The sequence below is a fragment of the Heloderma suspectum genome, chromosome 1 (genome assembly GCF_057233095.1).
Source record: "Heloderma suspectum isolate Gila_16-S chromosome 1, 16-S_ref, whole genome shotgun sequence".
Classification (NCBI taxonomy): Eukaryota; Metazoa; Chordata; class Lepidosauria; order Squamata; family Helodermatidae; genus Heloderma; species Heloderma suspectum.
In genome coordinates, this window is record NC_139458.1 from 282,680,561 (window position 1) to 282,695,530 (window position 14,970).

Consider the following 14,970-nt stretch of genomic DNA (forward strand, 5'->3'; position numbering starts at 1 on the left):
CAGAAGAACTATACAGGAAAGATCTGAATGTCCCTGATAGCCATGATAGTGCGGTCACTGAACTTGAGCTGGACATCCTAGAAAGTGAAGTCAAGTAGGCCTTAGGAAGCATTATTAACAACAAAGCTAGCAGAGATGACAGTATTCCAGCTGAGCTATTTAAAATCCTAAAAGATGATGCCGTTAAAGTGCTGCACTCAATATACCAACAAATTTGGAACACTCAACAGTGGCCATAAGACTGGAAAAGGTCAGTTTACATTCCAGTTCCAAAGAAGGGCAACACCAAAGAGTGTTCAAACTACCGCACAATTGTGCTCATTTCACATGCCAGCAAGGTGATGCTCAAAATCCTACAAGCTAGGCTTCAGCAGTATGTGAACTGGGAACTACCAGAAGTACAAGCTGGGTTTCGAAGAGGCAGAGGAACTAGAAATCAAATCGCCAACATTCGCTGCATCATGGAGAAAGCAAGAGAATTCCAGAAAAATGTCTATTTCTGCTTCATTGACTACGCTAAAGCCTTTGATTGTGTGGATCACAACAAACTGTGGCAAATTCTTAAAGAGATGGGAGTACCAGACCACCTTACCTGTCTCCTGAGAAAGCTGTACGAGGGTCAAGAAGCAACAGTACGAACTGGACATGGAACAACCGAGTGGTTCAAAATTGGGAAAGGAGTACGACAAGGCTGCAAATTGTCGCCCTGCTTATTTAACTTATATGCAGAGTACATCATGAGAAACGCCGGGTTGGATGAATCACAGGTCGGAATTAAGATTGCTGGGAGAATTATCAACAACCTCAGATACGCAGATGATACCACCCTAATGGCAGAAAGCAAAGAGGATCTCAAGAGCCTCTTGTTGAGGGTGAAAGTGGAGAGTGCAAAAGCTGGTTTGAAACTCAACATTAAAAAAATGAAGATCATGGCATCTGGCCCCATCACTTCCTGGCATATAGAAGGGGAAGAAATGGAAGCAGTGACAGCTTTTATTTTCTTGGGCTCCAAGATCACCGCAGACGGTGACTGTAGCCATGAAATTAAAAGACACTTGCTTCTTGGGAGGAAAGCTATGGCCAACCTAGACAGCATAGTAAGAAGCATAGACATCACCTTGCCGACAGAGGTCCGCATAATCAAAGCTATGGTTTTCCCAGTAGTAATGTATGGCTGTGAGAGCTGGACTATAAGGAAGGCTGAGCGCCGAAGAACTGATGCTTTCGAACTGTGGTGCTGGAGAAGACTCTTACGGGTCGCCTGGACTGCAAGGAGGTCAAATCAGTCCATCCTAAAGGAAATCAACCCTGACTGCTCATTGGAAGGACATAAGCTGAAGCTCAAATATTTTGGCCACCTAATGCAAAGAGAAAACTCTCTGGAAAAGACCCTGATGCTGGGAAAGACTGAAGGCAAAAGGAGAAGGGGACGGCAGAGGATGAGATGGCTAGATAGCATCACCGATGCAATGAATATGAATTTGAGCACGCTCCGGGAGAGAGCGCAGGACAGGAAGGCCTAGCATGCTATGGTCCATGGGGTCACAAAGAGTCGGACATGACTTAATGACTGAACAACAACAAATTTGTTTGCAAGCTAATTTTGACCCTCTTGGCACTCTATAGCAGCTCTGGATACCTTATTAAGAAATATTACTAATTTTTCTCTCACTTTTGACTCCTGTGGGGTGTTAGGCCCCTGAGAGGGGCAGTGGGCAAAAATGCCCCTGGACCTCACAAAGCTGCCCACACCTGATTTACATGGATCCTTTGGATAGTTGATGTTAATAGCAATCCAGAATGTAGACTATAAAGTAAATTCTTCAATATGTTGAAAACAGAGACTGTTTCTAACCATTGCATGTATTTTAAATCTCATTGCCTTGCCACAAAAAAATCAGTCAATAGTAACTATTCATGATAATGCAGTGTACAAGCAGTTATGCTCCATTGCACAACCCAATTAACAAGCTCTATTCGTAGGGTTATTTTGGCAACACTTGAAATACCAGTGGTGCTACAGAGAGAAAGGAAGCTATTGAACAAAAAGATATATGTTAGTTCTAGCCAAATCAAAGCAGATGGGAGATAAACTTTATGCAGATGTGGGGGGTGGGCTGGGGGAATATTACATTTAATTCAAGTGAGGACATGACAAAAATCATGAATGAATGTCAAAGAATCAACCTATATTTTGTATGAGCCTCTTTTTTCTAGGCTGCAAGAGTTTTGCAAAGGGAGCTGCCAAATGTTCAAAGGAAGGCAGTCCAATTAGTGGAGCAGTTCCGGTCTCTAGAAAACTGAACATTAGGATTAGAGCTCTAGCGCATGACAACTACTTGGGGTTTTATTTTATAATGCAAAAGTTTTCCTCCCTGTGGCTTTTGGGAAATGCTTTCTGGTTGCTTCCTTCCTGATGTAAGTTGGTAGATAATATCTCTTTAGGGTTTCAAAGATGGTGTATGGCAGACCATTGTTGCCTGTGGCTTTACACGTTCATTTTTTCACCCCTGCTATGTTCTCTGGTTGAAGAGGTTTTTGAGGCAACACAAAAACTCATAAAATCAATTTGAATAGATGCCACAGCAGGCCCAAGAAAAGGAGAGCGCATTTGGGTAAGCAGGACCATCTCATAGCGTATGAGGTGAGTCTTGTTTCATTCATATATATAGATATATATATATATATATACACACACACACACACACACACACGTACATACATATGTGTATGAATGTATGCACACACACAGATATTTTTCTTTTAATATATTTTGTCTCTTCTTGCTAAAGATGGAGCCTGGAACTCAGAACCTCACAAAGTAGTGAAGCTGGGCGTGCTTCCGGTAAGAAGTCTCCTTGTCATGGAAGAAACCATCTGGGCTGCTTCTGGTGGACAAATTTTTATAATTAGTACCGAGACTCATACTGTGGAGGTAAAAAAAATGTTTTTATCCAGATGTATGCCTTTTAAACTGTATCTTATAGTGCTATTGCCTACATGAAATGTATGCTTTTCATTCAGGCAGACGCAACACTTGGAAATATAATCTTTAGAAAATGTTGCTTGATGGTGGTCTGGCTTGTTCATGTTGCAGCATAGCTCAGGCTGTAAGGAAAGGATTCCTGTACATGAGGAATGCTTTCAGGGCCTGCAAGAGGAATGCTTGCTACACTTGCTGTTCCTCCTTTAAAACTGGCAGTGTGAACCCTTAGCGAATTGAGACAAGCAAGTTAGATGCCAACATGAATCATCCATGATTAAAGCAATGCTCTCATATCTACCCTTCTCTTCCCCTCTCTTGGTATTCCCTGTTCCCATTGTTAATTGATTGTAGGACAGGGTAGAAGGAAGGAAGAGAGCAGTGTTGTGAAATTTATACTTCCCACTAGCTGAGTGTAGATGAATAATCTGACATCCAGTTTTTAGCTTTTTGTTAGCAGCTCCTTTACGACTTGAAATATTTGCCATTGGTATCTCTGTTGTCTTTGCCACTTTGGAGACACTGCTTCTTTCCCTCCCCCATCAGATTGTTATGGGGTATTTGACAATGGCAGGGCATTTTAAAGTAAGGCTTGAAGTAATTATGAGACCTAAGACATCTGTTTCTCAAAGAACTTGGAATCCGATAGAATTTCCTACTGTTTTCCTGACTGCATTAGATCATGGCTTTTACTGCATGAAAACGTCTTCATATAGGGCTGTTCTTCCTTCTGTCTTAAATAACAAAGAAGTATTTCTGTGAGATTTTGATGGGCTAGATAATGCAGTAGTATTTAGCATGGAATGGGTAACATTAATTTCACAGTTATTAGACCAGGTGTTGATAGTGAATGGTATCTGCAGCACTGAGCCATTCAGATTGGATAAGGTATACCTCGTAGTGTAATTAGTTTTTATAGATATTTCTCAGGTCCTGGCTGTTCTGTGCCATGGGCATGCCTTGTGTGTCCCATTACTTTTATGATCAGTAGTTTTTCTTCATGGAGATAGATGATGGCATACCACATGTGACATACAAGTGATGCAATTTTACTGCAGAATATAAACTTACTGGTATCTCTCCTTTCCCCAGTATTAACTACTGCTCAAGTCAGGAACACTCATTACCGTGGGAGCTGGAGTAGCACTGGTCCTTCCCATGCCCCTGGGATAATGTGATCTGACATGGGAGGAGATGCCGTGTGGAGGTTACTGTGTGATCCAGGTCTGTTTGCATTACCACGGCAACGTCAGAAGGAGTAGCAGTATTTCTGCTTTCCTGATGCTGGAATAGCTGAAGTTACCAAATCTTACAGACAAGTTATGTACTTGCGGAATAATACCATGAAATTTGAACTGCAATTTTACCTGCAGAGGGTGTAGGGAGGAATAAAGAGACAATATGTTGAGCTATCTGAAACTCAGCTGACAATATTATTAATGAATATACAAACAGTTTTGTGACTAGAGGACAGGATTGCAAGTGAGGACTAGAGGACAGGATTGCAAGATTGCACCACCATAGCCTTCCTGCTGCTCCATGAGAACTGGTAAGAGAATGATGTAAGGCAGAAGTCCATACAGGCTGCTGACCGCTGTCCTCAGTCAACCAGTTTCCTGAGTGCTGATTTCTCTTCCCAGGCACCAGACTAGTTCAGATCCTCAAACAGTCTATGCCAGCATCCTTGCCTGATATAAAAGCACCCACTGCAATAAATGCATAGTGTCAAAAAGACCAGAACCCTCTTCTCCCAGCATCACAGAGAAAAACAACATGCACCCACCCACACAAACTCATTAGCTAATTAGTCATCCTGTCAAAAGACTTCCTTGCTGGTGCTGCTAACCAGCAGTGAGTCCTGCTCAAAGGAGAGCTAGAAATTCAGGGCAAATGTGTGAGACAGTGTGCTGCAGCTATGCCTTAAGCCCATGCTCCACACCTTATACAACCTTGCAATGGAGCAGAGATGGACCATTCCACTCTGGTCTTCCCCTCTTATGGCCTGTCCAAGATGGTACATTCCTGAGTTTGTGACCTGGCTGGGATATCTGTCCCATCTTTATTTTCCTCCCCTTCCCAGCACAGATGCAACCATGGCTCTTCTTAAGATTGGCAGCAGTCCTTGGTAAACAAACAAACACAAAGCCCTTAAGCACAGTTGAATTTTTCTCACATACTAAATATTTTCGAGGCAAAAGAACAAAGTAGCTGGCACGTTGCTCTGCATCTCTGTTGCTTCCTGCCCACTGTTCTTTCCTTGCTGTGTGTTTATGACACTTGGAATCCTCTTCTTGGAATCCCAGTTGCAAGCTGAGGTTAGCTGAACTTAAATATAATGTTTTGGTCTAAGCTCTCTTGGAAGCTGCATGTCATCCACAGTAGCATCACTGATTTTGGTAGTTATGGCATGGGTATAATTAGAAATAGTTTTATTTGTTTAGGAATTATAGTTCCACTCCCCACCCCCACCAGTATGTTGTAGCTCTCATAAGGGCTATCCTTGGCAAGAGAGGGAGTCCCCAGAAATCCTAACTGCCAACAGAGGCTGGCATGGGGTTGTGCCACCCTCTGTAGTTCTCATGGGCTTGAAAGGCCGCTCATAAGAAAGCCAGGAGATAAATGTACTGGCAAAAGTAGGGAGGAGTAAGTCCAAGTGCCCTTACATGGTACCGCAGCCTTCCCCAATGTGGTCCCCTCCAGATGTGATGGACTGCAACTCCCATAATTCCCAGCCAGTGTGGTCATTGGCCATGCTGGCTGGAAATTATTGGAGTTGCAGTCCAACACATCTGGAGGGGAGACAGTTTGGGGAAGGCTGTGGCACCATGTTGCTGTTTCTTGAGCAGGGACACACACACACCCCGCCCCTGCTGCCCCATCTCAACCATTTACCTGATTGCTGCTGTAAGTATACTGGTAGCAAGTTCCAATGTAAATCTAGAAGCTCCAGGACCAGCATTCCAATGCTTATTCCTCAAGGTTGCTGTGTAAGCAGAACAGTGCCTAGGATTGGGATGTTAGCAGTGTAGTCTTATTAAAATGGCTGAATGTTTGAGGTGTTTCTCTTTCCAGAATAAAGCTGTTAATAACAAGCAAGCAGGTTTTACAGTACAGTCTTGGGTCTAGTGTGGGCTACTACTTCCACAGTCCTTGATCTACTTGCCTGCCATGTGTGGTTTGAGCACGCATGTTTGGCATGCCTGCTTTCCCCTTTAACAATCTGCTTCCTCAGAGTTGTTGCAGTTCCTTTCTTCTAGGTGTCTGGGGCACAGAAAGTGTGGCATTCATGGGGGTTGTAAAATGGGCTTTCCTCTCAGTATTTGGAAAAATGTGTCACAACACAGATGTAAAACAATCCTACTCTTGGACATTTCTGTGTGTGGATGAAATATATTATAACTTCATTTTAAAAACAAACAAAGCCATCTGAATAAACAAAATACTCTGTATTCCTCCATGGCATGTCTAAACACTGCTTTTTCTTTTTTCCTTAAAAGTAGTAAAAATCAGTCACTTCTGAACAATGGGGCCCATTATACAGAATTGGCTATGCTCGAGAAAGCATGGTTCAGTCCTTGGCACAGCTCTTTGGGCCAAGGATCACAAAGGAGTTTGTATTGGGTGTAAGTAGGAGGGAAGAGAAATATGTGACTATGCAATGTGCTGTTTTAATAGTGGCTGGTCATCTCAGGCGCCACTGTGTTAAGAGGTTTGGGATTTGGCTGTCACATTGAAAATGTGTGTTAGAGCTCTAATGTTGCCATAGAGCTAGAGAAAGAGAGATGGAGAAGGAAATACAAGCCTCTTTGGGGAGGAGAAAAGTACAGATGGGATGGGATTACGTAGCAAACCAGCTGAATGATAGGACTGCTTAATTGTGCTGAGCATGACAACAAGCACAATGCTCTATCATGGGTTTTCCCAGGACAGAGATGGGGAAACAAGTGGAGGGCTATGGCAGTGCATGTGCATAATCACTTTCTCTTCTGGAAAGTGAAGAAAGGGAGTCTCCCCAAATCATAGTCACTATACTGTCTGTCTTGGTGAGGGAAACAGTGGAGCACTATGGTGGCTCTGGGTGTTCTTTCTCAGGCAGAAGAAAGTTTCTATTAGCTATACATTTCAGTTGCCTTTGGACAGACGAAAGGCAGCGAGATAGCTTTTTCAGGTCAAGAGTGTGATACAGTTTTATGCTATATTATACCTACATTATTGTTTCAAATGTGTGATCGCTATTGAGTAATAGTAATCCCTTGGTCAAACTGAATGTCCTTAGACATGATGCTCTTTTGTATGACATCCAGGAAATCTCTATTGGTCTTTTTGGCCATTGGATTTAAGGATACTGTCAAATTAGAGAGCCAGAGAGAAACAGGAACACCGTCTACTTCTTTTTTTTACATTATTTATCTGGATGTGCATATGTGATGTTTATGTACCAATATACACTAGGGCTGTGCAGAGACCCCCCGATCTGACTCGGAAGCCGCTTCATGGCTTCGGAGGCGGGCCCGATTTGCCTTGGGCTGATTCAGAGCCCCCCTGACCCAACTTGGCCCCAAACCCGAAGTGGGATTCGGCCATCCAGATCCCGCTTCGGCTCCCCTCCGACGCCCCCACACATACTCCTAGCTTCTTACCTGGGCCTCCTCCTCCACTGCTGCCCACTCCTGAGCCCTGGAGTGCGCCTGCTCTTGTTGCAGGGAGGTGCCATTTTAAAAATGGCTCAAGAGCTGGTGGCAGCAATGACAGACCGGTGATAGTGGAGGCAGCGGTGGTGGCAGTGGTGGAGGTGGCCTCCACTGCTGCCGCCGCTGCCTGCACCACCACCAGCTCCTGAGCTATGGATGCGCGCCGGCTCTTTTTGGTGGGAGCCACCATTTTTAAAATAGCGACGGCAGCAACAGCAGAGACGACTCCTGTGAGTCACGTCAGGTAAGGAGCTGGAGTCACCGGTGTGGCTGGGCTGGGATGCCGAAGCTTCAAAGTGCACCAAGCACTTCGGAGAGCTCTGACCCACTCTGGGTTGCTTTGTGCCCCCTCCACTTTGCCTCCGAAGGGCCCGAAACAGCCCAAAGCAGCCCACTTTGACTTGAGGTTTGGGACTTGGGCTGTATTGGTGCACAGCCCTAATATAAGCATAGTTCCTCCCAAGAAACCTAGGAAGGTGGCAAATTAGCAGAACCTACCCACTTAGCCTAAGGGCCATCCCAGTTGCTCCAGCATAATCTAAGGTGGGGAGACATCCGGGTGAGGAGTGGGGAGAACATTGAGGTCAGAGTAAATAATGACCAAAGCCAATAATACTCTATAAGTGATGAAAAACTGAACTCCAGAATGAGTTAACTTGCAAGACAGATCTACCTTAAATATGTCCATGGCAGTTTACTATGTCTCTTGAAATTTCAGCAGAGAGCTTTACAAATTGAAGCATGCATTGTCTGGAAGTACAGTGAATCAGCTGGTAAAAACAGCATGTGATAAGAAAAATGCCTTTGGAAATTGCTAGCAGCTATACCAACAGAATGGATTCTTGCTTGTTCACTGAAGAAACCTAAAGGGTAATCATCTAAGGGCCTAGTCCATATGTTACTGAAACAGTGAGGAATATTCTTCTTGCTACTGGTATGGAATTAATAAGACCCTAGTAAGACTTCATAATGGAAGTGTATAACCCTTCTGCTGATAGGTGTGACAACAACTGGGGCCTGAATTGTATCAAATATGGCACAAGCCCCCCACCCCACCCCCAGAACAGAAGAATCTAGATAAAATAATAACTGGCTGCCTTGGAAGGAAGTTCTTCAGGGAGGTCATCTCCATTTTCAATCTAGGCCAGATGCCAAGGGCTGGGTATTTATTTTGAGGGCAGGATGAAAGGGAAGAGCAATTACGGCTGGAGGGAGGAAACCTGCTTCTAAGGAACATATGCTTATAATAAAAACTACTTTCACTTGTTACACCAAGATGTTTCAGTGAACAGTAATTTGTCCTCTTGGGGGCCATGGCATTCCTCCCATATTATTTAATCTCTACTTAAGACAGGCAAAACTATAATTGCAGGGGTCAATAGGAAGGGAGGCATCTGTGTTGTATTTGGGGTACAGTGAGGGACATCTGTGATAATCCCAAGAACATTCGTTCCAGTGGCTGGGTGAAAAAAAAGGCCACACCAGCTATCAAATAAACAAACTAAAATGCACTTCTAGTTAGACTTCTACAAAAGTGGGTCATATTCGTGTCTCGTCCAGTTGATGATCACATTCTCAGCTTCTGCCATGGATGGCAGCTGCATGCAACTTTCTCAGCTTAGTGAATTCTTCAGTCTTTTACTTCAGTCTGACCGCATGGCTGATATAGTAACATAGTTGTTGTATCTGCCTACCTATTTTTGAAGGTGCTTGATCGTGAATTTTTAATTGTCTGATTTGTATTGTCTTTCAAGACTCAAGTAATTTAAAAGTGATATTTCTCTGTCTTCTAAAATGTTTTTCCCAGCTGAGGTTTTCAGTGTGAGTGTGTGAGTGTGTCTGTGTGTGTGTGTGTTTGCATGTCAGCGCATGTGCTTTTGAGTGCAGTCCTATCCATGTCTATTCAAAAGTAAGCCCCAGTGACTTGAATGGGACTTACTCCCAGATAAGTCAGTATAGGATTGCAGCATGAAGATGTGTTAGTAAATAGCTTGCTTGGGGTTTGTTCGTACCTTTCTATTTTATTTGAGATCTGTTTTGATTAGTTCCATTGTTGTTGGTTGACAGGTTTTTTTAAGATGTAACACCAGCTATAATTTGTGTGGAAACCCACTGAGCAAAACTATTTTAATGGTTTTTGTTTTGTTTTACTGCCATTCCCTTTGGTGTGAATTAGAAACAACTTCATAGAATTACAATGAGCTGCTCAGAGCTTCGCTAATTATAATTTAAATAATGGTGAAAGTAGATCTTAAACAGAAATTGGATAACACCCAGTATGTTTGTTTCTTTAAGGTACTTTATATGCCTGCCTTTAAAAAAACCCAAACATCTGGGTAGCAGGAGCTGTAGAGCAGATAGAGGTTTGGACTGGGGGGGGGGGTCCCCTGGTTCAAATTCCCACACCTGGCTGCTCTTTCTCTTCCATGTTACATGCATTGGTGTGTGTGTCCCCCCCCCCAAGTGTCACAAATGATTGCTTCTAACTAAGTTGGTGCTATGGGTTTTCCGGAAATTTTTGAATTTGGAAAATTTTCTGGAAAATGTTCCAATACAAATTAGGTTAATCTGCATAGGGTCATTTGCACAGGAAAAAATTAAGTTTGCATGGACAAATGTTCTGATGCCCCAGAGCGGAGGTGGGCAACTTGTAGGCCAAAACATCTGGAGGGCCACAACTTCCATCATCCCTCACCATTGGCAATGCTGGCTAGGGCTGATGGGAAGTGTAGGCCACAAGTTGCTGACCCCAGCCCTAGAAAGGTCTGATGTAGCATGTTTATTTTACTTGTGTTTAGTAAACCGTAAAGCTAACAAAAGTTGCCCCATGTACTGAAAACTGTTAACATACTAATTTTAGCAACCCAAAGAACTGTGCATGATATGCTGACAACCACTCATTTCTTTCAACAGAGTTCAATTCTCTTCTGCTGAGGTTGTTGGGACACCTTCAGTATCGCTGTCACTGTTTATTAGTTATATATATATATATATATATATATATATATATATATATACACACACACACACACGTGTGTGTGTGTGTGTGTGTATTCTCACCTACTTTCTGGGGATAAACAGAAAAAATTAATCACAATTTTATAACTGCCCAGCTTGCCTAAAATTGTATCTGCCGTTGGCATACATTCATTTTTACTAATGAACTTATGAAACAAGTTTTCTGCAGAAAAATAAAGCACTGGAAAATTTTCCACCCCAAATCACTCATCGTATAACATTCCCATAATGTCGATCACCACAGGTAAGATTTTAATGAATTTAGTCAGACACAAGTCAAATTCAGCTTCTTTCAGCTTCTGGTCCATTGTGTCCTTCTTCTCCATTTTGTATTTTAAAGTGACCCTTCCTTCCTGCTACTGGACCCTTAGTCAGTTGTTTGCTGATACCTCTTGGACACAGTTGGCCCTTCAATTAGTTTTCCTATGTACATCGTGAACAATCCCACAATTCTCTTCGTTTCTAAAGAAGCTGGAATAATAAATACAATTGGAATAGTAAATTGGAATAATAAATAAAAACAGAGAAGAAATTGTGCTGTCTGCACAGCTGAAACTAGTAATTGAAAGGGGCTATTTTTTCCTGGCATGCCATAGTACCAGAAAAATCCCCGTTTCTGGAACCTCGTGGTATTTCTGTGGGGACATAGTTGTGATACTTACTGTGATATTTTTGAATGGGCCTGTCCATGTAGCACAATTTCACTCCCCTTTGTGTCATTTCATTTCTGATTGGCGTAGTGCAAACACGGCTGTCTTTCGCTTTTATTTTGATGGCACACTTCTAGAATTACCTCCTTTCAAAAACATGCATTTGTAGACTTCCACCATAACAGTCTTGTGCAAATCCTTCTCCTTATCTTTTTTTTTAAAGTGTGTGTGTGCACAGCTAAGTTGACTTACCTGCGTGCATGCCCACAGAAGGAGACAGAAATGGGAGGGAAATTGTGGTGAAGGGTTGGGGAAGAGGTGGCGGGGGAGGGACGAAAGGAGATTGCATTACATACTGGGGGGCAGGAGGAAAATTTTGGCAGTGTGATAGATACCATGAAATTCTGCATTTAAAGAAAAAATGGAACACAGAAAACTGCACCCGCAAGAAGGCTACCATGTAATCAAACCCATAGCATCTTACATTGGAATGTACATTCATTTTTCAAGTAACATCTAGGCTAGCAAACTCTTACCTCCCCTTGAAAGATCAGCTTTGAAATGTACTAATATTCATAATGTTCTCTAACATATATTAATCATAAAGAAAGCAATAATACGTCACAATGTCACATGATGATCTGTATCACAGCAACCAATGATCCTAAAATAACCCACTTTTAAAGATTTATTCCTAATATCAGCATTTTTTTCCTGTATTGCTCTTTTTTACCCATCTTAAACACCTTTTAACAGTAAAAAAATATACTGTTATTAATTGCCTTTATTAATTGCCTAGGTTAAAAAAAATCATTTCCTCATTGAACTTTCTCATGATTGATGTTAATAAATTCATTTGACAAAATTAACGTGGCCTTTCTTGGCCATATGATTCCCTCCCCCCTTTCTTTCCTTGTTCCTTACTTGGGTAGTGCCATCTGTTCCCATAGACCTGAAGGAGAGGCTTCAGAACTGTTTTGCTTTGTTCCCTTCAGAATAACATAACTGGAGCTATCACGCTGTATCCTTCAAGTGGAGGCTTTTGCTTACACCCTTATCTGAATAAGTTCAGAACCTTTTGACAAAAAAATCCATGTGGCATATATTTTGAACCACTACATCCATGTCTTTTGCCTTGAATGGGTTGGTATTGTAAGGCTTAAAAGTATGAGACCATCTTTTCCATAATTTGTTAAAATATTTAGGGATGAGTGAACCTACCCGCACACTACGTTGATCATCGAAGGCCTTCCTCCAGGTGCCTCCTCTTAGGGATGCTCAGAAGGTGGCAAAAAGGGAGAGAGCCTTCTCAGTGGCACCCCCCTATTTATGGAATGAACTCCCCAGCAAGGCCCACCTGGTGCCAACATTGTTATCTTCTCAGTGCCAGGTTAAGACCTTCCTCTACTCCCAGGCATTTGGCAGCATATGATAGGTTTTTAATCACGTCATGGGAGTGTGTGTGTGTGTGTGTCTTCTCTGTTCACAGGTTTGTGGCTAAACTGTTTTTATATTATACATAGTACTGTATTTTTAAGCTTTTTAAGCTTTGAAACCTGCCCAGAGAGCAGAGAGTTTTATTAGGTGGAATAGAAATGTAATAAATAAAATGAAATCAATGAAATGAAATCAATGCCTAGAACTCTGCTCTCTAATTGTTCTAGGATTCTGACATCTGTTTGGCTGCACTCTAGTTAAAACTTTGGGAAATCCAGATTACTAGATGCATACATTGTTTCCACTTTGGGAATGGTTTTTCCCAAGTTTTTTCTAAAAACACATAGCATACTTGCACCATTTCACATCTACTGAATTTAGTAGGGAGATTTAAAGAGGCTGCAGTCTTGAAGGAGCCTGGTTAGGTGGAAAGAGCAGCCCACCCCTGATAACCTTTGGGGCAAGAAGTGGTTGGTTCCTCTTTGCTCCTCCTCCCCCCTGGCATTTTGGGCACTGCAGCCGCTTTAAATTTTCCTGTTGATTTAAATTGAGATGTTCATTGCACTATTGTCCAGTCATTGTCCCCCCATCTTTAATCTTTAACCATTTTTAGCAGTTGTTTTTCTGGGGAAATTCCTAAAATATTCCTGCAGGAACCAACTCCCATATGGATTCTACCTGCCAAGTTGTGATCTGGAAAGCATGCTAAATTTTTGGAATGTGAAATTCTGGATTGGAATCTGGTTGAGATGGATTCTGCAAGCATCTCTCAAAATATTCAGTTCTTGGAAGCATATTTTAGAGTTGAACTGCCCTTTGTCATTTTACCTTTTCTGTCTGGATACAGAAAGTAGCCACATTGCACCATCCACTGTCAATAGGCTAAGTGCAGTTAGAGGGCCTTGTGTGAAATAAACACATAATCAGCTATTGACAAAGGATGAGCCCCCACCCCCGAACCCCATTCATAGTTGAAGAAACGCAACCATTTAATGGATGCGTTGTATGCATCACATATTTTTGTTCTACCCTTCCTCCATGGAGCTCAGAAGGCACGTAGTGCCCCCACCCCCCGGCCTCCCATTTTATCCTTACAATAGTATTGTGAGGTAGATTAGGCTGAGAGAGAGTGTCCCAAGGTCATCCAGCAGCATTCATGGCTAAGTGCGGGTTCTTAATTGATCCCTGTAGTTAAAGTCCAGTCCTCAGCTAGACTGAGCTGGTACTCGAGCTCAAAAAGCAAACTGTGAATTAGCCCTTAGGAAACAGACTGACAGGGTTCACACAATACGCTAACCCACCATGGGTTATTTTGTTGTCTGAATGCAGTGTGTTTTCCACACAGTGGGTTAACATGTTGCGTAAACGCTGTGCGTTTTCCGCGCTGCATTCAGACAACATTGATAACCCACCCTGCGGGAAACATGCTGCATTCAAACAACACAATAACCCATAGTTCAACAACAACCCACACTGGGTGGGTTAGCATGTTGTGTGAACCCAGCCAGTTAATGAGCAGAGTTTAGCTCATGATGAGTGGGGAGGTGATTTTTGCTGATTTCTCCTGGGCTCCCCTGAAAAAAAAATGTTCTGGAAGGTTGGGGGATCCTCTGGAACAGCATGGGAGGGGGCATTGGGGGTTGCCGAGGGAAGGGTGAATTGTTAAAAATCACCTTCCCCCAGCAGGACGTCCCCATTTGGTCCCAATCCCTTCTGCAAATAGGAGGAGGCATTCCGTTCATGGAGGGGCAAGCTTGGAAACAACCCTGTAAAAGGAACATCTGAATCCCAGTATTCGAATTCATTTTTTATTAGGCACCTCCCCACAAGAAGAAGCAACTACTAGACACTACCAAAACATGTTTAAAAGAACCATTAGCTGTATTGTACCACCAGCAATTAGCCAAAGTAGACAATTCCTTATTAAAGAGACGTTGCAGTGTCCAATAGACATGAAACAAGTTTTTGTTGAATAAGATGCAGCCTAAGATCCATAGACACAACAGGGAGATGCCAAAGCAGCGATCCACTGATCAGGCATTTTATGGTGGTGCCCACAGTTTCTCAAATTTCCAAATGTGCCCACGGGTCCAAAAAGTTTGGACCCGTGTTATAACGGGTACAAGGTTTTTCCCTAATCAACTAAATATGGCCTACTGATATTGCTTGTTCTTCTATGTGACTTTCAGTG

The 14,970-nt window shown here is 42.6% G+C and overlaps 1 protein-coding gene across 1 annotated transcript in view; it reads left to right on the plus strand.

The window, feature by feature from the left end:
* Nucleotides 1-14,970, plus strand: part of ARHGEF10 (Rho guanine nucleotide exchange factor 10) — a 150,320-nt gene that overhangs the window by 110,875 nt on the left and 24,475 nt on the right. Inside the window, exon 26 of the mRNA XM_084826771.1 lies at nucleotides 2,793-2,935. Within this exon, the coding sequence (XP_084682897.1) occupies nucleotides 2,793-2,935 (143 nt within the window). The remainder of the gene's footprint in view (nucleotides 1-2,792; nucleotides 2,936-14,970) is intronic.